A 26,581-nucleotide genomic window follows, 5' to 3' on the forward strand; every position below is an offset into this window, starting at 1 on the left:
GCCTATCCGAGTCGCGTTCAGAGCAGGTACGGGGTTTGTTTTAGTGATCGTCCGGTCGTCTAAGCTTCCTTCGTCATTTTGGATTCTTCAACTTTCAACAACTTCTGAATTCGTCCTGCTTTTTATCCCACTGCATTTGAGCCTAGATATCTACGCTGTTACATCTTGCTTTTCCACTTGTCCTATTCCTAGTACCCTAAACCTAATTCCGATATGAGCCGCACTTTGGAACCAACCCTCCTTTCTCTACTACCTACCTACTCCAAAGACTTACCTCAACCTCTCCTCGAGCTCGCGTCTTCCTTGCTTACGCAGTCCCGCCACAGTGCTGGTGCGCTCAAAGCCGAAGAAGAAGTAGCTCGGACCTATGCATGTGCTCATATTGCTTGCGAACGTCTGAAGATAACCCTCGATCTTCCACCGATCCAACCCAGACCTCCCGTCCCACCTCGAATATATAAGAGACTATATACCCATCTTGACAATGTTTTGCCTGCAAATACTGTGGGAAAGTCAGGAAAAGTGCGGACCCCAAGCTCAAAGCTGCGCGAGTCGGGGAAATTAGGCGGCGCTCAACGAATTCCCTCCCGAGGCACGCCTACAAAGGAAGAATCGTTAGCTAAATTTCGGTCTCCCGCTGCAGTCAAGGTTAATAACACTCCGTCGAAGTCTTCAAGTAAGCCGCCACCGCTCCCGGCCAAGAGAAAAGCAGGTGGTAGTATAAGCGCACTGCCAGCTTGGGTTAGACCCACCATTCAGTTTATGTGTAAAGAGCTGGATGAAGAACGTATCGGACGAGTCGTCCTCGCCGGTATACAGACGATCGCTACCCCACATGGGAAGCGAACGAAAGACGAATGGGTTAATGAGCACCTGACACCATTGCTGGCGGCCGTGTATTTTCTCGTTTCGTCGCAAATATATGTGTTAGAGCAAGGAAAGGATTTGGACGATCCACAATACGCACGAATGCGAAAGTCGATTCTCAATGTTATGGGACGAGCACAGGAGAACGTTCACGTGACAGGGATGGATGAGGATGAGCTCTGGATCGGCTGGACAGACATCAAGTCGAGAGATGTAGACGGTGCCGTTGCCAAAGTGGTCGAGAATAACTGGCAGGAAGAAGAGTGGTTCGCTGGTATCAAGCACATGGTTAAAACAAAGAATATCAGTGTTGATGACGAAGATGCGGAAATGGAGAATGGCAACGAAGAACAATTTAGCGAAAGGCTTCATATCCAGAGGGGTGATACTATGCTTCAGAGCAAGTGGGATATGACCGATAAGAAGCGAGAGGAATACCGCTCGTGGAAAGAAGAAATGATGCGCCGAATCGAAGAGTTCGAACATTCTCAAACATCCGAGATAGATATCCATGCTTCCGCATAATAGTGACGTAAAGAGGAATGCCAGAAATCGCGAGTAGAGTCAAGGGTCAGGTAGGTAGGCAATAGGAATTTCCAAACTCACGTCCCCGTCTAGACTGATACTCCTGATAATTCAGGCAGCCGCCTCTTGTTCATTACACGCCCCGTATCGGTAGCCTTAGGAATTATATTCGACTACTTATTTTCTATATATTGCATCTCTAAGTCAACACCTAGGTCTTTTTGAAATTTCTAACCTTATGTAGTTGTCGATACCACCTCCTTCGTCTACCTCAACACGATGACGATGCTTGGGCCCTCAAGCTTTCTGCTTTTCGCTCGATTGCCGAAGGAGTTACGACTACTTGTGTGGGAGCAGTACGCTCTTCCAAGAGTGCCCGTGTATTACACCTGCTTCTCGCGGTACACGCCACTATATCCCGTGCTTTATCAGTCTAACTCCACAGTTCGATGCCTCATGCAGGTGAGTAGAGAGGCAAGATCTACAGTCTTGGGTAATCGGCAGCTTTATTATTTACAATATGGCCGACCTCCTGTCAGATCACGCCAACATGCATTGTTTTATGAAAATTTCCCTACAGCTGGTGAAAAGCGTGAACGTAACTGGACGGAGGGATATATGTTTGTGGACTTTGAGAAGGATATATTCTGCTTTGAATTTATACGCTCGATTGAGTTCCGCTGGCCGAAGCTACGCGGTTGGCCTATTATCAAAGAGCATATCAAAAATATGACCTTTGATCTCTCCTACGCCATTTCCATACTAGTACCACAATCAGTATTACGGGATGTATCGTTTTACTTGGAGTCTGCTTCCAGGGCTCTTATTAAGGACTTTTATCCACATCTTGGACCAGACCTGAAGTCCTTACGCCGCTTACAACTCATCTTTTCCCTCGAGCATATCCAGAGACTATATAGTCAGGACTGTTACGAAGATTCAGACACTGAAAGTACCAGTATATCACGACCTAGGGATATCGGTATTCTCTATATCCCTATATCAGCCAAACAACTTGCTCCTCTCATATTGGAGAGAAACCCAGCGCGGGTCGAGAGCGCTGAAAACTGGCGCCGTAACGTTCTATCGTACGAGACCAGCAGATTTGCTAGGGAGGTATCAACAATGGTTTCTAAATTGTGTGAGCGAGACGTTCGTGTTGATATCACCATAAAGAACTATAGCTTATCATTGGCTTATGACTCTGAAGCACCTAAATAACGAAGGCGGCCTTCTTGAGCTCATTCGAGTATAACGATAAATTTATATCTAGCCTACACCCAGATATAGGAACACTTGTATTTGAGAACAAAATCACTTAGGCCATAGTGAATTCTACTTGAGCTTGGACTTATATTTCTCTGCTTCTTCTTATAAGCCTATTGATACTATGAGATTGGCTTATATTCACACATTTAGGAATGTTAACAACGTGACTTTGGTTAAATATTTTCATTGCTATTGACTGAATATACACGTATTCGTACCTATCGGCAGTTTGGTATATACCTATATATTACACCCCTTTTCTTGTCTCGTTTCCACGGCCGACCGTATCCTGGACAGTTCCGCCAACGGACCCCTTATCGGTGAACTGGCGTCCGATTACACCCTCTTTCGAGAATGGGCCACCAATCTTATTCGCTGTACCACCGATCGCGCCCTCGGACTAGACGCTCAAGATGTGTTAGCTAATATTTATAGCTTATATACTAGATAAAGAACTTGCGATATGGGAATGGAAATAGAGAAGTCGGTATCCACGTACCGTGAATTGATGTCCGATAGAACCTTGGGTATCGAATGCCGAGGCCTTAGTTGTCGAGTCTGAGCCTGGCTCTGGACCTAAGTAATTCCCGGTAGCAGGGAACTTGTCGAACCTCGAGTGTTTATCTGTCCTCCCTCCAGTACTCTCCGAGCGAGAGTCGTTGCCACCGCTGTTCTGCATACTCTGCCCACTCTGCCCAACGCTTCCCGGGTCACCACCTCCAACAGCCTTCTTCAATGGTCCCGGAAGATGAGGGGTGTTGTCGCCAGCGGACTTCACGGCACTGAAGATACCACCACGTTCCTTGTTACTATGGCCCTTGTACCCCGGCATCACGGACTCGAGCACGCCACCGCCATCGGACCGGCCGTTGCGGTGGGTCTGCGGGGCCTCTTGCGATTCGTCGTAGTCCCGGTGCCCCGGTTCCATAGTCTCCTCGACGCCGCCGTGCCGCCCGTCGTGTGTGAAATCGCCATGGAAGCCTGGGCCCTGGTGTTGCTGCCTCTTGGCGTCGCCTGGTTTGAGGGCTTCCTTGAGGGTACCCAAGAGGGATTTGCCCTGGTTTTGGTCGGGAACCTATCACCTCGGACCTTTATGTTAGTTGTGGCTGCTTTATTGGTGGTATCGGGATCGGTGGGCAGATGGGAAGACGTACGTATCCGGCCGCTGTACCTTTAGGGTCCGGGTCGTCCGATGGATCCACGTTCTGCTGTGCCGCTGTGGCTCCGTGGTTTCGTCCCCAGATCGGGTTTCCGCCCGTGCCGCCGGTCGACATGATTATGAGTTGACAGGTTGGGTAAGTCGATCTTTCTTATTTTCACATATACTGCTTCTTGAATCGTAAATCAAGAATTCCAATGATAGAATCAAAATACCATTTCCGATCTAACACAACTATTTATATGGCTACCCTTTTAAAACTTTCAATATAAGTGTCTCCATCTTTTCACGTCATAGTGATACGCTCAATACCTGGAGGAGATCTCATCGTCTTAACTTAAACCGTATTGACGCGCCGGGATGATGTAAAAGTACAGAAACGATTCATGGGCTCCCATGGTTACTTGCCGAGGGGAACGCATATTGGGGGAGGATGATCAACATTTGATCGAGATGTCTTGCGCATCCAATGAGAATAGTTGTAACATTGAGTCAGTATCTCCAACGTGCATTCTAGCCAGCCTTATAACCTAGACACATTCGGTGTTTGATCTATTTTTAATTACTTCGTTCTTTTTTCAGATCTGCAAGTTAGATATCCAGCCCGCCAATTCGCTTATAGGAACCTGAAGTATAAGAGACCTATCACAAAGCCTCCCACCCTGACATGCAGGACTTCCACCCTATTCCACCCTATAGGCTTATTCCTGCAGCATGTATCCCCAAAGTTCCTACCCATAGCCTCACACAATCCTCTCACAACAAAGCCCACGGCCGGACACAAGAAGCTATGGATACCCATCACTTGGACTTGGGGATTTGTTCATCCTTTAACCAATTATAGCCCAGCATTCTTCAACATTCTTACCCTTGAGCATCGCGCAGCCATGGACGAGCACGGACAGGTACCTAACCTCTACTCAGGCAGCAATGCCTCTCCCGACCTTCCTAATGACAACTTTACCATTCGCTGGGTTTCAGGTGACCAACAGGACGCCATGCAGGATATGCCTCCACCAATCACCCACTCTTCACTCACACGACCGGGTGAAGAAGGGTAAGGGTTTTTTTTTTTACTGCTAACTTTTGGGGCTCCGCGTGGTCCCGTGGCGTCTTTAGATGTATTGAGTGCTACGGCATATTTCCGAATCACACCCAACTAAACAAGCATGCAAAAGACGCATCTCACAAACCATACGGTTGCACCTGCGGAGCTAAATTTAGTCGACTAGACGCCCTCACACGACATGTTAATACTCGGTCTAATAACGTTCCCCAGTATCCGTGCTCATACTGCAAGCACCATCAGGGGGCTAACGGGTTTCGCCGCCTTGACCACCTAGTCCAGCACTTGAAAGGCTTCCACAAAATCGACACCGAAGACAAGCTGCCGAAGCAGAGGACAGGAGGCCCTCGTGCTGCTGTCGCTTCTGTGGCTGGAAGAGCAACTGTCGCCAATGAAGATAATACTGGCGTTGTTTCGCTGCCTCAGATTCCCCCTTTCCCTTGCACTGTCATCGGATGCATCAAGGGGGGTGCAAACGGCTATCTTCGGGAGATGGACCTCCTTGAGCATCAGAACATGATGCACGCTTTCATGCTGCAGAGCGACATGCAGTTCTATCAGCAAGATGGATCTTCCCAGTTCCATTTCTAAGAGATCATGACTCTGGCTTATAGAACACATTTGAATTTGAGACTACGCTGGGGAATGACTACAATTGACGAACACTCGTTTACTTCGAAGTTATGAATCGGATGGGCTTGATAGTTACAGCAACACTACACTCTTTATACTCAAAGGCAACCTCAATATAACATTTTGAGACATATATGCTATTACCATAACGTGATAAAGCTTAGTTCTATGAAGCTGTGTCCGGCGAAAATAGTAGATACCGCAGCGAAAAGAGGGAACGGGAAATAGGGGTAAAGGGGGGTGACTCCACTTCCGACTCCAGTAAGAAGAGTTACTAACTCGCTTTGAATGCGGACACTATTGCTAGACGCGAATTAGCATTAATATAGATCGTTCGTCTTTCTACTAGGCTGTACGTGTTATCTTCCGTGTAGCATTAGATACTGGTATGAGCTTGTATAGATTCTTGGCACAGAGTGGTTTATAACTGTTACGTTACGTAGAACATAGAGTGGTATACCAGTACCAAGTAGCTTCCCCTTTTACTACCAAGTTTCAATAGAAGTATATAAAAGGCAACCATAGACAATTGGTACTCGAGGACAATCTACCTTAGGTACTCACTAGCCTAGGTACCCATGGGATACTACGCTACTCATACCTTTCAATCGTTCCAGCTATCCCTAAAGCATCCACGCAAGAAGTAAGGAGAGTAATACACATAAATAATATTACGAACCCCTCTCTAGTTTCCTAACCTATGATACAAGGAACCGCATCACACAAGGCTCTAAGCCAAACCCATATGCCGCCGTCAAACGCCAAAAGAATCGGACAAGCTGAATCACCAGACGTTCCAAATAGAACGACAGACTCATATCTGCAAGTACGAAAGCATTCATATCCCATCCCCCGCCACATTTAAACAGCGCTGTAGCCCCCGCGACTCCCGCTTCCCTGCACTGTATTAAGCACCCTCCTAGTCCAGTCCTTAAGTAGGTACGGGATGTCGCGGATAGTATCGCCGTGCGGGATGAGGTCCCAGCCCCGAGCTCCGTAGCGATTGTAGTTCAGCCACGAACCAAAGACAAGATAGGCCGCGGTTCCAAGGAAGACGCTAAATATTGTAATTAGTATGTTGTAGAACCTAACATATCCGACGCTCTGGATAAAATAACGGCATCACTTACATGATAACTAGCCACGTGAAGAAACCCCAGTGCGAACTTGGGCTTTCACCCGAGTCATCGTTGTCTCTGTTTTCGCAAGCGTATTTAGATAACCAGGTCAACCGTAGAACGTCGATATTCGTATCATCGCTAAGCGGTTCGTAGCTGTTGAATTTCAAACTCGGGTCATTCTCAAGGCCTAGCTGAACCTCTTTAGGTGGCTCGTCGTCACCATCACCGTCACCATCACCATTGTCATCTCCGCCATCTCCGTCGCCGTCCTCGGCTCGAAATAGGAGCGGATTTACCCGAGCCATGGCCGCGTCGGGGCTAGGTTCATATTTATCGTCGGTAGGATCGTATTCGCCTTCGGTCCCGTTGCGATCTTTGTCGCAGAGGAATTCTATAATGGCTCTCTGCCTTCGTTTGACTCCGCTATCTGTCCTGTCGAAGCCGCCCTTCATCACTAGGAGCACACCCTCCTTCTTCGAGTCCGAATTCGAATCCGAGGTCTTGAGCCGTGTCACCTCATGATCCAAGTCACCACCGCCATGGTCTCTCAATTCGCCGGCGATCGGGATGGCTTTGTCGATATGGTCGTCTACGCGTTTGATGGCGCATACTCGAGTTCCATTAGGACATTCTTCGCCCTTTTTTGCACCTTTCTTCTTGCCAAGAGATCGACAAATATCTACGGTATACGTCATATTATGAACTTTGCCGTCTAGGATGCGACTCGTCATGATGGAGTGCGGGCCTCCGAGAGCCTTAAGGTTAAATATTTGCTTATCAGCAACGACGGATTCGCAGTTGAGCATTGCAATCGTTGGTAGAGGAGCTACTAAGAAGAATAGAAGCAGTACGGCATCTGCCGCATGTATCGTGGGGACTTTCATGGTGTAGGGATAATTCGCTAACGCGGTCGGGTCTTTCGGTACTGGAAGGAAGTCGAGCTGCGCAGGTTGAGGATGCAGGAGGCAGGACGCAAAAGGATATTAGAGACTGAATTTAATAGTTGGAAGTTGATGGATAAACTGGATAAATTGGACGTGGTCGGGGCCTCAAAGTTTAAGTCTTCGGGGGATTGATTCAAAATGCGCGTGTTGTTAACTGTCACGATGTGACGATGTGACGATTTGATAAAAACAATAAAAAGTGACGAAGGAAAGGTTACGAATAATGATAAAAATAAGAAATCTACCCAAGTATCAGATGAGCTTTAATCAAAAAGGTAGATGGCCAAGTCCTCTTTTTTTGCGATACGGATCTCACATGCACAGATGCATAGATGCCCTGATGCCCTGATGTCCTCGATGCTGGTGAGCTAAAGTAAGGTAGCGTGCACTTGGCTGAGCGGTACTTGAAGCTTGTTGGGTTTTCGGCTGCTCTTCTTTGCGGCTCGTCGTCATAGGTCTACAGGGGTTACAGCTTAAAATTACCAACGCTTACGTAAATATGGTACCTGCACTTGCATCGTAACACTCACGTGACACCCTTTCTGTTGACCCGTCAAGTTCGTTCTACTATGTAGTACGTAGTTACTCGGAACAACAGCGTAGGATTAGGTTATACAACACCAAAACAGGTCGGAAGAGTCCAATGGGATATTGAAGGTCAATACAAATTTTGATTCTACGATTCTTATTTAAAGGATCCCTTCCATCCAACATGTTCTGTTGTTCGTGATCCCGTAGCAAACTAGCGAAATGGGTATAATAGAAATAAACCTGACCCGCCTGGTCCGAGGGGATACCCCGATAATGCTACGGCTTTGTAGCCTTGTACGCCCCCATTACTCCTATGAACGCCATATAAGTCGCACGTATAAATGGCACCCCATCTGATGCTACCCCGAGCCCCTTTGTTTGTACAATTCCAACGCAGACGTGGTTGAGATCACAACATTTCTACTATGTATCTCGGCCACCGTCCCTTATTACATCATTCCGTTCATCCCATTCATCCCGTTTTGCATACCACCTTGCATCCCATTCGGCATCCCGTTCGGCATTCCGTTCTGCATCCCGTTCTGCATGCCATTCTGCATGTTTTGAGTCATTTGCTGCCGCCGTTGAGCAATATCACGCTGTAACGACTCTTGGGCTTTCCTCAAGCAGTTCTGTTTGAACTGCTCGTGAAGGTCGGGCGGTACGCTCTGGGGGCCGCCAAACCGTTCTGCCCACTGTGCGAAATGCGCGCGGTAGAATTGCTGCTGCCTCTGCCGTATCTGTATCGCGAAAGGGTTCTGTCCATTTCCCGGGTGCTGACCTTGTTGCTGTTGCTGTTGCTGTTGCATCTGCTGCTGCATCTGCTGCATGGCAGCTATCTGAGCGGGGTTCATTCCGTTGCCAGTGTTCATAAAATTCTGGTTGCCCATTTGCTGGGTGGGCATCTGCCCTTGCATTTGTGGATGCTGTTGCTGCTGCTGCTGCTGCTGCTGCTGCTGCATGCTGCTCATCTGCTGCTGGTATCGATGAAGCTGTGCCTGCTGGGCAGCACTCAGCATATTGGGATTTTGCATGCTCATGTTCATCATCTGCTGGCGCATATATTGATTCTGTAACATTTGGTTATGCATTGCTGGATTCTGCCTATTCATCATCCCATTCTGCATAGCTTGTAGCTGTTGCTGTTGAGCAATCTGTTGACGCTGCTGCTGCTGTATTTGAGCTACCATCATCTGGTTAGGTATAGGCTGGCCCATATTCTGATTGCCCATAAGCATTTGACCCATATGTGAATTCTGGGCCATCATGCCCGGGGGTGAACTGGCTTGGCTCATCCGGGGCGTGGGCATCGGTCGATTGATCGGGGTAGCGTGCGACATTTGTGGTGTCGCGCTCGGCATACGAGGCGTGTTCGAGGGATGACTTTGCTGACTACCCCTTGCAGACATGCTAACTGCCATGGGTGCAGACATTGGCCCGTGGCTCTGCACGACAGAGGACGGCCTTTGAGGACTGGCGCCCATACCCGAATTAGTCTGTTGCATCGGCGCATTTCCAACCATAGGGCTCGACATGTTTTGCGGTGTGTTCTGGCGAACGACCGGAGATGAGACAGGCGCTTGTGAGACCTGCTGTGGGAACCTGTGAGGAGCCTGAGCCGACATGACACCGTTAGCAAGCCCGTTTTGCACAGGGTGTCCGTGAGACGATTGTGGTATTTGGTTTAATTGCGCGTTTGGAGGCGATTGTGCGGCCTGAGCCTGAGCCTGTGCCTGTGCCTGAGCCTGAGCCTGTTGTGCCTGTTGTGCTTGAACCTGAGCTTGGGCCTGTTGGGCTTGGGCCTGCTGCTGGGCTATAGCACGTCGCTGTGCTTCCTGCTGCTGCTGCTGCCGTATCTGCGCTTGCCGCTGAGCTTCCTCGCGGCGTGACTTTTCTTGTTCGGCTTGCTGCCGTTGTAGTAATGCGGCCTGTTCCTGCTTCTGGATTTGAAGTTTGCGCTCATTTTCTGCCTGCTGAATCTTCTCCTGTTCTTTCTTCGCCTTATGCGCACTCTTGATATCTGCAAGAACCTTGAATCTCTCGAAGCGAGGCTCAAAAGTGGCTGCACCAGATTGACCGTCACCATCGGCACCATCAGCACCAGTCTGGGCACCGCCAGTATTAGCGGAGCGGCGCTCATCGTATGTAAGCATATATTTCTCTTGCTCTGCAGCCAGGGCCTCGTCAGCGGCCCTTTCAGCTACAGTCCGTTTCCGAGCCTTTGGCTCAGGCGGAGGCTCCGAGTGTTTCGGATCAGCCATGCGCTTGAGCAGGAGCGCGACGGCATCCTCTCTATTTTTGGGTACGTCTAAGTTTAGCGGAGCCGAGGTCGCGAGTAGGATCTGTGCCTCAGCCGCATATATATTGCTCCCATCCAGTTCCATCTTTTCTCGTTTTACTTTCTTAGCCGGCGGTGGCATATTCGCTGCAGTTGGAGTTGGAGGCACAGCAGATATCGGGGTGGGCGGTACGCCATTAGAATCCCCACCGGCCTTCGCATCACCAGATCCACGTGGCGTACACGCTTTAATCATCAAGTCCATGTGTAAACTCTGCGGGGTTGGATGAAGGACGACTGTAAAGATTTTAACTTCCGCCTGTGCCTTAGCTTTCTGCCCATCAGTAGTAGGAGCAGGTGGGGCCGGCATGTTCTCTTTATCGTTAGAATCGTTATGCGCGGGCTTTACGTCGCCTTCTTGAAGGCCATTTTCGGCGCTGTCCTTGGGAAATGGGACGTAGGGAGAGGGCGTAATATAAGGGTTATAGTTATGGATCGAGGAGGGCTTCTCTGAGGTAGATTTAGAGGCAGGACGCGCAACGTCCTTAGCCTGCGCAGCAGTCTTATGGTCATGTACTTGTACGATTAGGCAACCCTCGTAAAAAGCAACGCCGGCTTCGTTAAGATCCTGTAACATGTCGTGTGGTACTGTTCGGTTTCTGACGTGATCTAAAAAGGCCCTCATCGGAGACTTGTACGAAAAAACGCTATCTTGCATATCGAATCGAAAATGATTGGGATATAGATGCACGATCAGCGACGGGGGGTGCCCGGCATATTTCTTTAGAATATAGGAATCGGTGACAACTACGAGTATGTTAGTATAAAATGCGAATATTAGATAGGCGATTGTTGTGGAGTACGCACCATCTGGACGCGGCTCAAACGATCTATGTAACGACGTGTCGGGAGCCAATGTAGCTGACCTCAGAGACGCATTATTCCTCTGATTACGTCCTGGAACCTGATTAGATGTATCGCGTCTCGAACGGGCTACGCCGGGTCGATGAGCAGTCCCGTTAGTGCCGTTTGTTGCGGATGAGTTCGATGCATGTTGCTGTTGCTGCTGTTTGGCCACGGCAGGTGGAGGACGCTTAGCAGTCATATTTGGAGACGGAGAAGATTGCAATGAAGATACGCCATTTGTCTGGATACCGGGCGGCGGTGGACGTTTAATCTTGGGGGTCGGCGGTGGAGGAGCAACGGCAGCGACGACTGGAGCCATAGTTGATATAGGGCCCTGCGCGCTACGAAGCGACCAAATGACGCTCAATCAGTAGCGGCTAGGGACTAAGAGTATGGCCAAGTTCTCTTTTGCTATGGACATTGATCGCGACGTAGTTTCGACGTGTAGATTTGCTTAACAATTTGAGATGCGCGCGCGACGAGCAGGAAGATGATTGACAAAACGTCGCTCTTCTAACCGAATTATGAATTACATTGAATGATGCTCTAGGAATATGCGACGATGGATGTGCGGCGCATCTGGGAAGAATCCCGATAATACAAGGACGAAATTGTTGTTGAATGCTTTGTGTGGGGTTGAACGTATGTTATATAGTACGTATGTTAGTGACGGAAAGAAGTTGGAACTTCGACTCTGGCATAAATCGCTAATTTGAATTGAGCCTCATCAGCCGCATTGATGACATTAGAAGGTAAAATGTACAAGTGGCTCCACCTTACCTTTCATCTGGCAGGTATTATTCTCAGCCTCACGTGATTACACCACCAGGTATGTTACATGTAAACCTACCCGATACCAGCATAAAATATGTACCTACCTAGGTTACAGACAAGAAATAAATGCGCAATACAATACCAGGTACTATGTAAGTTCAATGACTCCAAAACATATATTTATTACTTCCCAACTGAAGCGCAACCAACCCAAGGATATAGAAGCGGTAAATCATATATCTACCATGGCGTAACCTAGCGTCAATATTCCACATAGAAATCGTAAAGAAAAGTCACCAGTTCATGCATGCTGCTCGTGTCACCATTCGTAGAGTGATATCTTATAAGATATCATCACTCTTTACCTTGCACCCGCCGCGCCCAATCGTCGCCAACCCTTAGACTATCCACCACTACAACACCTCTTCCTCGTCCTACCCGTTCCTCCCGCTGCCACCATAGGTCATTCTTCTTTTTGGTCTCCTTCTCCGGGTTTTCGGCCTCCGACTCGCTATCCGCGAGCCCGCCATGACCATCATCAGCTCCGACGACAAGAATAACGTCGTACTTAAGCCAGGTCTGTAATTGGGTAATTACACCTCCGTTGTCTCCGGCTAGAGATTCCTGGAGGTATATTACCTCGGGTTGTAGGTGGCGAAGAATATGAACGTGACCGTTAGGGGAAGTAAACGGTAAGATCATCGCTTCCTTTTCTACTAAGCCCATGGCCTGTGAATAAACCGAATTGAAGGGTGTGTTGGGGGTGTTAGAGCTTAAACTGGATCCTAAGTCAGCAAATACATACTAAGCGCTTAATCGTAATATCCACGTACATAGGGCTTTTGTCCTCCTCCCCTGGGGTTTGACTCTGTTCATTCGCAATATTTGAGAATGATGAACTTAAAGATGCCGGAGGAAGGTTATTAGTTGATGCGTCAAGAGCGGAATCCTTGAGGCCGGGTGCATAGATCAAGACAAACAGCTTGATCGTAGAAAAATCTATATTACGAGGTATATGGGACAGGATAGACTAGAAACAAGTTAGCAACTAAGTACGCAAATCAAAATAAGGGCGACATCATACAGCATGCTCGTGGAAGCCTTCCGCATCAAGATCGGCTGTATTTGTATTTGCCGAGACCACGATCGCAACCGTTTTCCGGCGCTTAGTCGAGTCTCTCAGCTGAGGTGGGGCCGGCTTTTCCTTTCGAGCTTCGGCTTCTTCTGACCAAGTCTCGTGGTCGGCATATGCGTCCTTATCATCTCGTATAGTAGCTAAGGCGCTACTAACGGCCGCCCCAACTCCCGCCACTCCTGCCGTAAAGGTCTTGCTTGCGCTAGAGAAAAACTGCTGTGGGCTTGGTGTACGTCGCGAGCCCCATCCGGCAGAAACGCCGCTTGCCTCTGGATGTATTTCTCCCACGCCGTAGCTTACATCATCAGGCCGGATAGGAGGACGCGAGTCTCTTCCGGTCGCGCCATACGGGGGATTCTCGCCATAATCGGCATTTTCGTAGTCGAGATCGGTCGGCTCAACATCGCTCTCCTCGTCTTCGCGTTCGTTATTCCGTTGGCTCCATGCCCAAGCGGCAACACCGACAGTCGCAACAGTAAGAGTAACGACAATAGGAACCCAGGGGCCCCAGATACCCCTCCGGCGGGATCTCGAAGAATCGTACGACGACGACATTTATTCAAATAAGATCATCGCAAGATCGTGGCCGGCATACCACGCGCGAAGCGGTGGAGTAAGCAAAAGTATAATGCGAATCACGACGCAAGAAATCTGGACGCGATCCGAGAAGCTTTGGTCGCAATTACGTAGATCGCCTATGGGTAAAGTACCTAAGTAAGTTCGATAACGGATAATTTAAATGGAAGTAAGAAGATGTTAAAGTTGGAAGTGTTGCTGAATATTCCGTACAGCCTTCGAAAAATAGCGGGCTGGGGAAAGCAGTACCTAACACCTAACCTAATAGGAACGAACAGAGAGGGACGAACAGGGGTTGGGGCTACGTGTAAGAGCGCCTTCTGTATTGTACACTATGTACAATAACAACAGCTAAAAGCAGCGGTGGCAACGATAGTCGTAGGTATTCCGTAGTGTCAATAATGCTAACAACCTCTTAGGTAATAGCAAGTAACCTAGTATATTAGGTAGATTTAGGTATATCCCGCAGCAGAAGAAAATACGGTCAACTCTTGCAACTCTTTGATGTTATGTACAATTCTTCGACGTTCGAAGCAAAACTGCCCGATTACCAAGTGGAACAGGTGGACTGAGGTGGCTGGTCGTAGCTTTCTCTGAGCTGCTGACCCCCTGAAGGAAATCCATTGGTACTCCGGGGCACGGCTAAGCTTGCTGTTTTGATTGGTTGGAGGGGAAACGCTTCACCTGGAGCTTCCATTAATGGTCCTGAATGGTCCGCAGCATAATTGGACACAGACCGACAGACCGATAATCGCGGGCAGTGGGTCTTATGTTGTTATCGATTAGGTACTTAGATACATAACCACATGCCATATGCAGATAAGAGCTATCGCTACCTAGGTACCTACGTATTTTCGATATTGATAGCATTCAATGATAAGTCGATATATCGTGAGTGACTCAAAAGTTCCAATTATTGATGAGAAGTAACATATTCTCTGTTACTCTTCATCGAAATCCAATCCAACCTCTCTTCCTCCGAGCTCTACCAATGTAAATTAAGGCCCAGTAAATATGAAATTCTTCAACAATTATTTAAAAAACTAACATTTTACTAGACTACTACATCTCATCCGAGGTCCTTGGTTCTCATCAACCCCTCCATCAGGCCTCGGTCTCGGCTGGGCTGTACTCGAAATGCCCCACGCCGTCTCTATGCCTGCGACGGGCCTTCAGGCCCTCATCCTCTGCGGCCCGGGGTCCTCATTTCCGACCTTTACATCTAACCCGGATGAGAATCCCAAAGCCTTATTACCCATTGCCAATAGGCCTATGGTCTGGTACCCCATTGATTTCTGCTATCGCACGGGAATCACAAGTAAGCATCTTCATGTCATTTATAACTAGCGCGCTGTAGTAGTAGGAGTTCTATTTTATACTCACATTACCTCGTGATCGTTGCTCTCTATCACATAACCATAGATTAACGATTAACATGGCTTAGGTATTACTCTTGTTTGTCCTCCTTCCGCCGCCGACGCTATTACCACGGCGCTGAACACAAATCCCTTCCTCACGGGTTTACCTCACCCGCGCCCAGACCTCGTAGCACCCAGTGGGCTTGATCAGAACACAGGCACCGCAGAGATATTGCGACTCCCTGAGATTCGAGAGCTCATTACCTCTGACTTCGTCGTCTTACCATGTGATTTGGTATGTGAGCTAGGCGGCGATAAGCTTCTGCAAGCATGGATGGTCAAAGCAGCGAGTCTTCCGGATATCCTTAGTGACGGCGAGCCGCCGTACTGCAATGGTGGTTTAAGCGTATGGTACGAAACGAAGACGGCCAACCCTATCAAAGGTGAAGAAACAGATTTCATCGTAACAGCACCGATAACCGCACCTACGGCACCCACATCCAAGGATTCACTACTGCCGCATCTCTCGTACTTGACCTACGCCATGCCCAAGGATTCTCTAAACGATCTCGTGGATGAGAAGAAGAGCTTTCCAATACGCCATGGATTGTTGCGCAGTCATCCTAAAATCAGAATGCTAACAACACACCGGGACGCACACATTTATATTCTACCCAAATGGATTTTAGACTTCATTGAACAGAACGAGCGGCTAGAGACACTTGGCGAAGACGTCATCGGCTGGTGGGCAAAAACAAATTGGGAGACAGGGCTATTCGGGAAACTAGGGATGAAAAAGGTCATCGAGGGCCACACCAAGGAGCCGGACATAAATAGATCGCCACGTGGTAATGAATCCGCGGTAGACGCCAGCCTTGTCGACTCCCCGTGGAGAGCACGCGAATCCCATGAGACGTCTCCTCACGCAGACTTCCGGAACAAGCAGCATGACGGACTACTAGCCAAGCTGAAGGAGCCTGTCGTTCCCCCGATCCTAGCATATATCCACCCTACTCATGCCGATGCCCCACTACTCCGTCGAGTAGATACAGCACAGCTTCTCCTTGCCGTATCACTACAGCTGGCAAAACTTCCTGCCGTCGAGGAAACTGGCCCCGAAGCGGCATCGCCATTTGCCCATTCTAGAAAGGTTGCATACCCTGAGGGTGTCAAGCCGCGGACGACCATAACCAGGCAGGATTGCTTGATTGCCGACAATGTAATGGTGGAAGAAAAGACGTCGATCAAAGAGAGCGTCATTGGAGCAAACTGTCAGATTAAGGAGGGTGCCAAGTTGTTCCAATGTCTGCTTATGGACGGTGTGGTGGTGGGTAAAGGCTGCAAACTAACTCGCTGCATCCTAGGCAAGAGGAGCGAGGTTGGTGAGGGTTCGACACTCACGGATTGTGAGGTACAAGAGAATTTGTTGGTAGAGCCCAAAAGTACGTTTCAATCCTTCCAATCCCGATTTCCACAAGGCGGTGTAATAATAGCTAACATCATTATAGCTGAGGATAAGGACAGCAAACTCATGAGCTCTTCTGGGATGGAGGCCAGTGAGCTGGAGATGCGGGAGGCATTAGACGACTTTGATGAAAGTGACAGGGATAGTGCCATGTGAGGGTAGGCAAATTAAGAAATAACCGCGGTCCAGGCTACCGGTAGCCAATACGGCGGGCAATGAAATGTGCAAGAATATCCCGGATACATAGGCTCCAACCCACCATCACTCCATCACTCCATCTAACCAATCACGCTTAGTTGATATGTGCCATGAGGAAATATATCACAACTATTTCCCTAGTGAAGGCTGTGACAAGACATTAGATATGTCCACTAACCTTAATATGTTAGTGTGGTAAGAAAATGAGTAAAGCTTTCCTTAAAAGAAGACATTGCAGGTTTGTCATAACTTTGGGGCTTGTTGGAGTTGATTTTGTCTGGGTCCCCATGGATGGCGACAAAGCTCTAACCTGGCGTTCACATGCCGGGTCGAAATTTGAGCTGTCATATTCAGGTTTGCCTATATCGTCCTCTCTCGACCCCAATCCGAGCGATCATGCGATGGTACCCTGACGAGAACCTCCAAATTTTTCTCATCTTTAGTAAAAATAAGTTATTCTCAGATCTCACTCAGACCATAGTATATCCGCGGCCACCGTCAAAACTGCTCATTCGTTGGGGCTGACTAGCATGAGATTTGCATGATAGGGTCAGTCCGTCTACGATGCTGCATTGTTGTCGGTGTAATACTGATCGAGATGCAAGTTGTCTGCACTCTACCGATATACCATCAGCACCGTCGGCAGATATGTCGTACTACGTCGTATAAAATGTGGCCACTGCAATGAATCTTAGTAACATGTTATCTCGGAACCCAACAGGATCTTGTTCTACCATGTCTGTGCAACGAAGCACTGCAGGCAACTCCTACGTAACCATAAGGCGGTCTTCCGACGACGTCTCTTAAGGATTATGGTAAATGGAGCCAACAGCGCTTAAACTTAGAGGTGGACAGATAACGCCGCAAACCCCTTTGCCGCTGATGCTTAAGTAGCAAACATACTGATTCCTGTTCGGGGAAGATTTAAGCGTAGCCTCCTCATTGCAGTATCCGACTTAGATACGTTCAGCTGGTGTGCTATCTCTAGGCTTTTGACGGGAAGAAAAAGAAAGGTTCACTCGCCGATCACCGTGGATCTTCAACACTGGCCGAATGATGTACTGTGTATTTCTCTCGAAGCTTGGCATTCAAGTACTCAAGACCTGTCATAAATCATTCTGGAGTAACAAATTTCCGCGGACGGTCGAAGCCATACGAAAGAGGAATAGGCGCCGCAATGCAAGATCCGGTAGGTCATACGCCAGCGGCCATATGTACCTACCTAATACAGTTCGGGAATCCCGTATTGATTCTGCATCACGAAACTCCGGGGGTAATTAGCTGCGTATGATCGGCTGTCTTATTAAGGGTTACCTACTTGACACTGTAAATTTGCTAATTTTGCCCTCAGATAGAATTCTGGCAGCCTACACATAACAGCATCTAGGTATTCTTCAGTAAGCTACAGAATGCATTACCGCCACCTTGCGGATGTAAACCAGCGGCACTACTACATGCTATCGATCATCCAAATATTGTATATCCCAGGTTTACATATGTATATGACCTGTCAACTGAACTAGCTAAATTCTAGCCAGTAAGATTTCCTCTTATATAATATTTAGCACAGGTTCCGAAGCCTCCCGCTTACTTGGGGTTGAATCGTCGACTGAAAGATCGGGATGCGTAATAGGAGCACGGGAGTCTCCTGTAAATCCATCCGTGTAAGCTATCTAACGAACGCCACAGCAATTAATAATCGTCGAGACATTATTATGTTCAAACGCTCCGGATTTAACTTTAACAGAGTGTCAACAAATAGGGCATGTTGGCAGATAACAGTCTCTCAACATAGATGCGGTACAATTGGAGTATTATTACATGAAGGACGAATTGTTTTAACCCAATAGAGATAATAAACCTCTAATATAACATTATACATACAACTATACCCTGACGTAGTTTGAGTCCCCTTCATTTCCCGCCAATAGCGTGTAAGTGAATGACCCATCCAAACACCGTAAGAATGTCCGTAGAAAGCCGAAACCATGATGATAGGTGATGATAGGTAGGTAGGTATCGAGCTGTACCATCTAGGTATACATTAGTTAGGCTAACATTGATGTAGATAACTGTTCATATAGGTTGTTAGTCAATACTAACCAGAAGCTCTTCAGCGTCCCCATTCTTTTGGGTGGAGTGGGCATTGCCCTTCGCTCCCAGATGCCCGGCTTTCTTGAATTACCAAACCTCCATTTTTAGAATCCACGTTCCTTTTACGGTTTTCACAGTTCGGGTACCGGTCACACTTCACCTCTTTTTCCCTCAATACACAATTATTGTGGCAGTTATAATACTCAATAATCAATGTACACATGGTGCTTTAACGAAGACTTTCGGCTTGTGTTAAGTTTTTGTAGGTAAGAGGTGGCCAATGACTGTAAGAAAGTGCAAAAGGCGTCGTATCGCCACTCGATTTGGCTTCTAAGGGGATATAGGTTCGAAGTATGAGTTTGATATCCAGGGGGCAAAGAAGTCACGCTGGATAAGCTATTGCAGATAGACGCAAAGGTAGATGTTCGAAATTTGTCGTCTTAGTAAACTACTATGAGCTGGTTGTCGACTTATATACCTACCTAAAAACCATCTTGGATTCCTCATTGCGTGAGGATAATCTATGTCTGTATTCCACCGACTCCGAATGAATCTTACACGGCTAGAAAGCCACAATATTGTTTATAATTTAGCTACTTTCTATCATTTCTGACGACATTAACAAGACCCTAATGAGGCTAGCAGTGCCTACAATATGATTCGTCAGATTAAGTCCTGCCGTACCTGTGGTTGCTGCTTGTTACCGTTCCCTGCGTAGAGTGGTGTTTATGTGCGGTTATATAACGACGTTGTGCTCTCATTATCTAAAGCAGGAGAGATCAGCGATTCAATTTAGTCAGCTACCTACCTAGGAAATGCTAGGTGCATAGAGATAATACTGTGTACTTAACTTATGGTTCAATCGCCGACCGTTTTATCCGTTGACTCAAATGGGAAATATTGCATACATAGTACTTGGTGGCGCGGATAAGTTGACCGTGGCCCATCAAAGGATAGGGTACCTAATACGAGCTAGTGAAATCTGACTATATTCTCTTCCGCTCTAACTGATACCTGTCATATTTACCTACGTTGCTAAATATTTTCATGTTGTGTACCGGCAATATGGGTCTCGGGGTCACCAGGGTTTGAAGCTTGATGCGATGCTAAGTGAAGATGAACTACCTAACTAGACCGCTGCTACCCCATCTACGCTCGAGGACACAACTGGATACCCGCAGTTAGCGGCCTTTATGTTGAAAATGTTTGCTTGATTTAGTGTTAAGCTTGTATATGAAACACGTGGGAACCTGGCTGGCAATAAGGCGCAGTTGAAGGCCGTTGTCGAATGAAGAATATACTCGGTCCCGATGTATATCGGCATTAAGGATTGATTGCCTTGGGTACCTAACAAAGTAGGTAGACAGAGCCGCGCCGTCACACTTGCAAACTCATTGCCTTAACAAGCCTACCTAAATCATTGAGGCCATCTAGACTCTCAGTATGTGTGGTGAGTATGGTGACAGGGGTAAACTCGACCTGGCGGCGATCGCGATCTAGGGAGAAGTAATTGAGAAGTGATTCTAAGGTAGTTTTCAGGTACGAAAAACAGTGTGTACTGTAAATGGACGAGATCTGCCACCGCCGGCCTGACACCGCCGAAAGGGCCTTTTCTGGAGATGGAATAAGTTAGATGGGTACCTAGGTAGGTATTAGAAGAACTGTCGAGACCGTGTCTGAGCTCCGTACCTTTTTCGAATCATGAGTGAGCGAATGGGTGTGGTGTCGCAAGCCACAAGCACGAGGATGTAAAGATGGAAATCAGAAATTCGACAATGCCATGCAGTTAAGATTCAAGCATGTAAGTCTACCCCCCGGGACGGTCTTAGGAAGATGTAAACCAACCTGGCGAAGACATGGCCCAGTCACAAAACATTATGAGCACTTTTTCTTACAATACTAGGTGGGCCGTGTGCCGTATTGTAGGAAAACCGTTCCGCCAATTAAACCCCTGATGAGCCTGATGAGGCTTGTTGGCACTGTTACATAGTTCGTCTTTTCGTTTACCCCATACCTAGGTCCTACCTAGGTACCTAAAATGCTCACCCGAGGGCCTAGGACCGGTCGGCTCGATAGATGGTATCGGCATTGTTGCCGTATCGTCAGACTTCAGTATTGACACCCGTCTTCTTTGAGACATCTACTGAGACAGGTTTGCGGATGGTGGCCTTTGCGACAAAACAGCCAGAAAATCCAGATCCACCTCTTCAAGGTCGATATGTATTAGGATAAATTGTGCTCATCTATGAATCTTATGACAGGTAGTTACGTATAGACATAACTTGACTTTGCCTCGTGTATGTAAATCCCGAGGGGTTTAACGACCAGGGTCTCATCCGGGATTCCGCTTTACTTCTAACAGCAAAGCTACCGTACGTAGATCAATGGTGGAGCTTGTATGTACGCTACCGTAAAGTGATCTCCGGGGTAAACCTCGCATGCACGTAGGGCAGGCTGACAGGGTCCGACACAGGATCAGACAGGCCAGACTTAAGATGCTGACAGGCTGTATCTACTAGCATGGGCAGCACGGGATCCTCTAAGAGATTGATTGCTTGATCTCTCAGGCAACCAGGAGACTTATACGAGAGAGTCTAATAAGCGATTCTCAACATTGACCCAATAGAATGAACAATCGCGCGTCTTTAGACTCTATGAACTAACCGCCTGAACCCGAGTCTTAGGTGCTACCTTCACATCATGACCTGCTGGATTGAGAGTAGACTGACGATAGCGCGCTTATTGGTATAATTAATCGCGACTAATAACCTAGCCGCTTAACAGGGAGATAGGCTGGTTGTACGTCGCGAATTGATATTTACTATGTACATAGATTAGGTAGGTAGTCGACGATGTCCATTATTTCTATCATGCGCTTTGATGACAATCGCATTCTTTGAGACATCCATCTTCAGGAACGAGCTGTTCCTGCTTTAAAGCCGAGCCAGTTTTTTGCCCCTGCGTGGTGCCCCTGCGTAAAGGGCCCCTGTTCCTGTTCAAGGCTCGTAGGGCAGCGCCGTTAGATAGCCACGGCGCAGCTACATAGCCATCAGCAAGACTTTTGATTCAATGTCACCACCTACTGCTTGACATTTCGAAAGTACGCCTAGAACAGAGAGAACCACGATCATCGCCAGGAACGCAGAGTTAAGTAGGCTAGGTAGTTAGTTGAATCAGGAACAGGGAGCGCCAAGATCCCTTTAATGGACCGAATAGGAATACAGATTGATCGTTCAGCTTTACTTGAATCTCGACATGGTGGATTTTTATCACATATCTGAACACCCCCCTTCGCCGATACTAGCGAAATCTAACGGTCTAATGTCGCGAATTACCAAGTTATTCTTTCTTGGCTAACTACCTGAGCGCGTTGAGGGTTAGTCCGCGAGTCAAAGTAATCACTAGTAGACAACTAGCAAAGTAGATAGCAAAGTAGAGCCTCATCATCTCCGGGCGTTGTCGTTGACATCATCATCTTGGATGACTCCGCTGCCATTATCGTTGCCGGTTAACGAGTTCGACAATATCTGCACCTACCGTACGGACTCATTTCCCTCAACGCATCCTCGACCTGGTCAATGTCTGGTGTCTATTGCTTAATGGTCGTTAGTCGACTAAAAGACGCCATGTCTCTGAATCGACCGATTGTCTTAGCATGGAGGACCTTGGTGAAAAGCACAATGCGGGGCTGTATGCCCCATTCCTGAATTCCCATTCCATGTTGTCTGGTTGTAAAGACAATTCTACAGTTAAGTGCTGGTGGTGGGCGGGCTAGGAAAAAAGGAAGAGCCTCAAAAGGAACTACTATGGTATCTATTCGGCCTATCTGCCATCCCCTCGTAGCCTATGTGCCACTTCGAGCCACGCCCATGCGAGATTGATAAGCTCTGGGGCTTTTATGACTTCAAGGCGTCAAGGCGTAATCTAGATAGCGTCACTTGACCGCTTTGGGTGATTGGGTGATTGCTACGCTGCTGGTTTTTCTGTTTGTCGCCCATTGTGCTGCATTTATTTTATTTTTTTCTAAAATTACTTCATAAGGGGAGCTAACCGAGGACTAAGATCCAAACAAATTGGCTAACAGGTCATGCGTGTTGGTTGCCATTTTCCCAGGATTCGATGTTACAAGCTTGACCCAAGGACTTGGGCCCTAATGTAAAAGGGTCGACTTGTCAACCCAACCGAGGGGGGCGTTGCAACAAATGCGAGCAATTACACGCAATTATTAAGATGGGGCCCATCTTCAGGTTAAGGTAGTGGGTTAAGGTAGTGGCTTGAAGACAACGACGTACTATGTTGTCTATCCTTTCCCCATGTACTGGCGTTTTAGACAGACGCCTCTCTGCCACTACGCGTTTCCATTCCTGTCTCCCATAGTTTCCTGCCATACCCTGGCGGGGAGATGTCTAAGTATATTGGCCGAGCTATCCTAACTTAGTATTTGCTTTACGACCTAGTCTTCGTCTAAAGGGATACCTCTCTCTAATTGGAACACCACCTACCTTTGTCACTCCTATAACTATTTATCTATCCCCTCATTCCTCGACCACTCCCTAGAGCTTTTCATAGCTTTTTATCCATTGCACCCGTCATCGAGATTAAGTGTCGATATCACTTCTCGCCGCTGAACCTAATCACTTTTGGATCACGACCTTTATCCACCACGAGCATTTTCCAGATAGCTATAACGATGGATATGCACCACATGGGTATGAAGGTGGGATTTGGTGACGAGTTCCATCTTGAAGGCCAGGGCATCTCTTGCGGTTCCTCGACCGGTAGTTTCTCTTCGGCATCAACTTCGAGTTCTCTGCCCGAACCGTTCACGCCAACTTCAGGTCGATCAACTCCTGGAATGCGCTCTCTCTCGATGGACCACGATGCTGTTTCTTATCCAAATCCCAATGGATTTGATTTAACTCCACCGTCATCTGCTTTTGGTGGCTATTTCCCACAAGGTGCCAAGGCAGACATCCATCGATATATAGATTATAATTCGCCAAGTCCTAGTCGCAAGTCCAGTATGCAGTCGCAGTCTATGGATTTTGACTACGCTCCGAGTCTCTCTACCGCGTACCCCTCGCTCTCAGTTCAAGAACATGGCCTTGAACACCCCAGTTCTCAGTCTATGGGGCATTACTCTTTTGGAGAGTATGCGACACCGCCACAGTTCCCTGTATCCACGAACGCCTACCACTTGGATAATTCCGCATGCGATGCTTCGTCGATGTGGGCATGGACGGGGCACAGCCCTGTATCTTTTTTCGCGAGAGACCATCCTTCGGCGTCTCCTTCACCTTCTCAGCCCCTTTCTGCACGAGAACGAAACGTCTTGACGCCGTCGTACCTTGCCAGCCATGGGAAAAGGAGAGTTAGCGTGGGTAAGGTGCAGCAAAAGACTTCAGCACTACAAAAAGCGCAGGACCGACATGGCGTCAGAATAGAAAGAATCGCAGCCGCCACTTTTAAGTGTAACTATCCGAACTGCCCAAAGGGACCATTCAAGAGACAAGAACATCTCAAGAGACACAAGAACACGTAAGAAATTAGTTCTATCCATTCTCCAACCAGGAATATATCGCTAACAAATTAACTAGTAAACATGCCGAGGACATCGAGGCTATTACAACGCACTGTCCGTTCTGTGACAAGCCATTCAACCGCAGGGACAACTACCGGCAACACCTCAGACTTCACACCCGCAGAAAAAGCCCAACCCGCCGCACCGACTACTTCCCTGAAGCTCAAGCTCTGCTAGATGAGGAGATAAGCAAGACCAAGCAACGAAGCCAGCTGAAGAAGAAGACCGGAGTATTAAAAAATGAGGACTATTAAACTTGGAAATTGATACCCACGAATATGAATTTAGTTACTATATACAATACGGAAATTCTTTGGCACCACGGCAGCAATTTGATGAGCAGGCTTTCAGGTCAAACATAAGGCTTATTATTTAGCCCGGAAAAGGAGTACGGCGTCAACGTGTTGCGTTTTGAAATTTTTTTTCTCATATTGTTCTGCATCATCTGGGGCGTTAAGAGAAGACAGATCTTCTGGGCATCTCGCCTTGGGGCTTGACATCAATCTCATCTTTTTTGTTTGTATCCATTAGAATACGACACCACGGATTTACACTATTTTCTTTACACGTTATAACTTTGTACAATATCGGTTTTTGGTACTCCCTAGGACAAGTTTCTGGAAAAAGGCTAGCATAGTATATCCGTTTCATTTGGAGCTTGGTTTATTGTCTCTCTACTCTCTTTCTCTCTCCTATCTTTCGACTTCAAAGTCATAGGTACTAGAAATCGAGTTTCTCGCAGAAATATTCCCAGCAGGCATGTTTGTACAATATTGGAACTTGTTAATACCCCGCAAAATACTAATACATGACAAGTACATCAGTAAATGTGTCTCACCTCGAAGAGTGTAAATGCGCGTGTCTGGCGAATATGGCCGAGACATCTAACGGCGATCCTCGAAATAAGCTCCGAATTAACAATAATTACTCAATTAAATCCACATGATTACTCTTTCATGACTATATCTCGAACTAGATGAATAAGGCCCTGAACGATGCCTACCTAGGATGTAATATCATCTAATTTCGAATACACTAATGTCACTAATATCAGGTACGTAATAGATTTAATCTTCTATGCTCATTGCTATGTAAATATGCCAGCATACTTGGTAGGACTTCCATGCCGGACATCTAGGGAGGGTAAACACAGACTCAATCTGAATCGATTATGCGAAGTAACTACATGCCTATGATGCGCATGAGAAAGTAGTCACGTAGTGATCGACCGCCTATACGATTGGCCACGGAGGATATGAGTGTACACCAACTTTGCCACCACCAACTGCATGGTATGGGATATATTTAAAGTCGAGGGTAGTACCAGACAAGACCCTGCTGCTAGACACCGACCAACATGCGTCTGCATAATTCCATTTTAGCGATCGCCGACTTGTCGCATTCCCCAGATGAGGCGTCAAAAAGTGTCCATGCACATCACGTCAGTCGGGCATACTGACATAAACGACTTGGGATATATTGAATCAATCAAAGCACGAAGAAGAAACACTTGCTCTTCAACAGTTCTGTATAGGTGGAAATATGGCTGACACTGGCGTCTTCCTAAGTAAAACACCGGAAATGAACTTCTCCGCGAGGAGGGTGAGCGGAACATGTCAGCCACGGGCCGATCTTATGAGGATCACTCCGAGTCGAAAGCAGGGACCTATGTACCATTGTGAAATGACAGCCTCGCAGCAGAACGATGGGCTAGGAGGACCACAGGATAAGAAAAAGGGTCCAAGTACCATGTGTACATAGCCTGCCATTTTGATTTTTGGGGCCTACGTGAGCCCCCTTTTAGATGGAATTGATATTGAGGTACTAATCAAGACCACGTTGCTCTGCAGTAGCTTACCAGCTAGACGGATAATGATGAAGGTAAATGTTTGGGCATCTACGATGCAGCCAACCATATACCTGTACTAGGTTGTGCTTTGTCCTCGAAAGACGATTCTCGGATAACTTGGAACGAGGCAGTGGGTGGATTGGAGCTTGACCCGGACCTCTGGTTCGGCCCCAGCATTAGCAACTCCGTAAGGCTCTAATATTCTAAGATTATCAGATTCCTAGATACCATAGGTATAGGTACCTACATTGA

The 26,581-nt window shown here is 47.5% G+C and overlaps 9 protein-coding genes across 9 annotated transcripts; 5 read left to right on the plus strand and 4 right to left on the minus strand.

Annotated features, from left to right (window-relative positions):
* Nucleotides 1-57: 57 nt before the first annotated feature.
* On the plus strand, nucleotides 58-1,749 carry F5Y00DRAFT_59813 (uncharacterized protein). Its single transcript, XM_048013869.1, has 2 exons — nucleotides 58-1,442; nucleotides 1,637-1,749. Exon 1 carries the CDS (start codon nucleotides 214-216, stop codon nucleotides 1,390-1,392), a length of 1,179 nt encoding a protein of 392 aa, XP_047869714.1. The 5' UTR covers nucleotides 58-213; the 3' UTR covers nucleotides 1,393-1,442; nucleotides 1,637-1,749.
* On the plus strand, nucleotides 1,533-2,748 carry F5Y00DRAFT_59811 (uncharacterized protein). The gene has a single exon (XM_048013868.1). The coding sequence runs from the start codon at nucleotides 1,672-1,674 to the stop codon at nucleotides 2,611-2,613; it is 942 nt and encodes a 313-aa protein (XP_047869715.1). The 5' UTR covers nucleotides 1,533-1,671; the 3' UTR covers nucleotides 2,614-2,748.
* Nucleotides 2,749-2,908: 160 nt separating this feature from the next.
* Nucleotides 2,909-4,284, minus strand: F5Y00DRAFT_269175 (uncharacterized protein; the record flags this gene model as incomplete). Its single annotated transcript, XM_048012389.1, has 3 exons — nucleotides 3,816-4,284; nucleotides 3,161-3,736; nucleotides 2,909-3,061 (listed from the first exon to the last, which is right to left on the minus strand). Exons 1-3 carry the CDS (start codon nucleotides 3,933-3,935, stop codon nucleotides 2,909-2,911), a joined length of 849 nt encoding a protein of 282 aa, XP_047869716.1. The 5' UTR covers nucleotides 3,936-4,284.
* A 423-nt stretch (nucleotides 4,285-4,707) lies between these two features.
* Nucleotides 4,708-5,477, plus strand: F5Y00DRAFT_257088 (uncharacterized protein; the record flags this gene model as incomplete). Its single annotated transcript, XM_048010509.1, has 2 exons — nucleotides 4,708-4,877; nucleotides 5,045-5,477. 2 exons carry the CDS (start codon nucleotides 4,708-4,710, stop codon nucleotides 5,475-5,477), a joined length of 603 nt encoding a protein of 200 aa, XP_047869717.1.
* Nucleotides 5,478-6,120: 643 nt separating this feature from the next.
* On the minus strand, nucleotides 6,121-8,010 carry F5Y00DRAFT_223580 (autophagy-related protein 27). Its single transcript, XM_048005896.1, has 2 exons — nucleotides 6,650-8,010; nucleotides 6,121-6,576 (listed from the first exon to the last, which is right to left on the minus strand). Exons 1-2 carry the CDS (start codon nucleotides 7,522-7,524, stop codon nucleotides 6,381-6,383), a joined length of 1,071 nt encoding a protein of 356 aa, XP_047869718.1. The 5' UTR covers nucleotides 7,525-8,010; the 3' UTR covers nucleotides 6,121-6,380.
* Nucleotides 8,011-8,235: 225 nt separating this feature from the next.
* On the minus strand, nucleotides 8,236-12,025 carry F5Y00DRAFT_223583 (Spt20 family-domain-containing protein; the record flags this gene model as incomplete). Its single annotated transcript, XM_048005897.1, has 2 exons — nucleotides 11,261-12,025; nucleotides 8,236-11,200 (listed from the first exon to the last, which is right to left on the minus strand). Coding segments are annotated over exons 1-2 (2,989 nt in total), but the record flags the coding sequence as incomplete, so codon positions are not given.
* A 354-nt stretch (nucleotides 12,026-12,379) lies between these two features.
* F5Y00DRAFT_59843 (uncharacterized protein) lies at nucleotides 12,380-14,342 on the minus strand. The gene is made up of 3 exons (XM_048013870.1): nucleotides 13,158-14,342; nucleotides 12,907-13,103; nucleotides 12,380-12,851 (listed from the first exon to the last, which is right to left on the minus strand). Exons 1-3 carry the CDS (start codon nucleotides 13,761-13,763, stop codon nucleotides 12,428-12,430), a joined length of 1,227 nt encoding a protein of 408 aa, XP_047869720.1. The 5' UTR covers nucleotides 13,764-14,342; the 3' UTR covers nucleotides 12,380-12,427.
* Nucleotides 14,343-14,763: 421 nt separating this feature from the next.
* F5Y00DRAFT_59892 (nucleotide-diphospho-sugar transferase) lies at nucleotides 14,764-16,934 on the plus strand. Its single transcript, XM_048013872.1, has 4 exons — nucleotides 14,764-14,792; nucleotides 14,843-15,102; nucleotides 15,229-16,584; nucleotides 16,651-16,934. The coding sequence occupies exons 2-4, from the start codon at nucleotides 14,922-14,924 to the stop codon at nucleotides 16,761-16,763; spliced, it is 1,650 nt and encodes a 549-aa protein (XP_047869721.1). The 5' UTR covers nucleotides 14,764-14,792; nucleotides 14,843-14,921; the 3' UTR covers nucleotides 16,764-16,934.
* A 6,007-nt stretch (nucleotides 16,935-22,941) lies between these two features.
* On the plus strand, nucleotides 22,942-25,308 carry F5Y00DRAFT_223594 (uncharacterized protein). Its single transcript, XM_048005898.1, has 2 exons — nucleotides 22,942-24,437; nucleotides 24,497-25,308. The coding sequence occupies exons 1-2, from the start codon at nucleotides 23,590-23,592 to the stop codon at nucleotides 24,732-24,734; spliced, it is 1,086 nt and encodes a 361-aa protein (XP_047869722.1). The 5' UTR covers nucleotides 22,942-23,589; the 3' UTR covers nucleotides 24,735-25,308.
* Nucleotides 25,309-26,581: the final 1,273 nt, after the last annotated feature.

This window comes from Daldinia vernicosa (assembly GCF_022497035.1).
Source record: "Daldinia vernicosa strain CBS 139.73 unplaced genomic scaffold F5Y00scaffold_2, whole genome shotgun sequence".
NCBI lineage: Eukaryota > Fungi > Ascomycota > Sordariomycetes > Xylariales > Hypoxylaceae > Daldinia > Daldinia vernicosa.

Coding starts and splice junctions, on each gene's coding strand:
- F5Y00DRAFT_59811 (XM_048013868.1), top strand. CDS start 1,672: ATGACGATGCTTGGGCCCTCAAGCTTTCTGCTTTTCGCTCGATTGCCG.
- F5Y00DRAFT_223580 (XM_048005896.1), bottom strand. CDS start 7,524: ATGAAAGTCCCCACGATACATGCGGCAGATGCCGTACTGCTTCTATTC. Junction 6,577..6,649: donor TTCACGTGGCTAGTTATCAT/GTAAGTGATGCC, acceptor TACAATATTTAG/CGTCTTCCTTGGAACCGCGG.
- F5Y00DRAFT_59813 (XM_048013869.1), top strand. CDS start 214: ATGAGCCGCACTTTGGAACCAACCCTCCTTTCTCTACTACCTACCTAC.
- F5Y00DRAFT_59843 (XM_048013870.1), bottom strand. CDS start 13,763: ATGTCGTCGTCGTACGATTCTTCGAGATCCCGCCGGAGGGGTATCTGG. Junction 13,104..13,157: donor AAGGCTTCCACGAGCATGCT/GTATGATGTCGC, acceptor ACTTGTTTCTAG/TCTATCCTGTCCCATATACC. Junction 12,852..12,906: donor GAGGAGGACAAAAGCCCTAT/GTACGTGGATAT, acceptor CTTAGGATCCAG/TTTAAGCTCTAACACCCCCA.
- F5Y00DRAFT_59892 (XM_048013872.1), top strand. CDS start 14,922: ATGCCCCACGCCGTCTCTATGCCTGCGACGGGCCTTCAGGCCCTCATC. Junction 15,103..15,228: donor CTATCGCACGGGAATCACAA/GTAAGCATCTTC, acceptor AACATGGCTTAG/GTATTACTCTTGTTTGTCCT. Junction 16,585..16,650: donor TTTGTTGGTAGAGCCCAAAA/GTACGTTTCAAT, acceptor ACATCATTATAG/CTGAGGATAAGGACAGCAAA.
- F5Y00DRAFT_223594 (XM_048005898.1), top strand. CDS start 23,590: ATGGATATGCACCACATGGGTATGAAGGTGGGATTTGGTGACGAGTTC. Junction 24,438..24,496: donor CTCAAGAGACACAAGAACAC/GTAAGAAATTAG, acceptor CAAATTAACTAG/TAAACATGCCGAGGACATCG.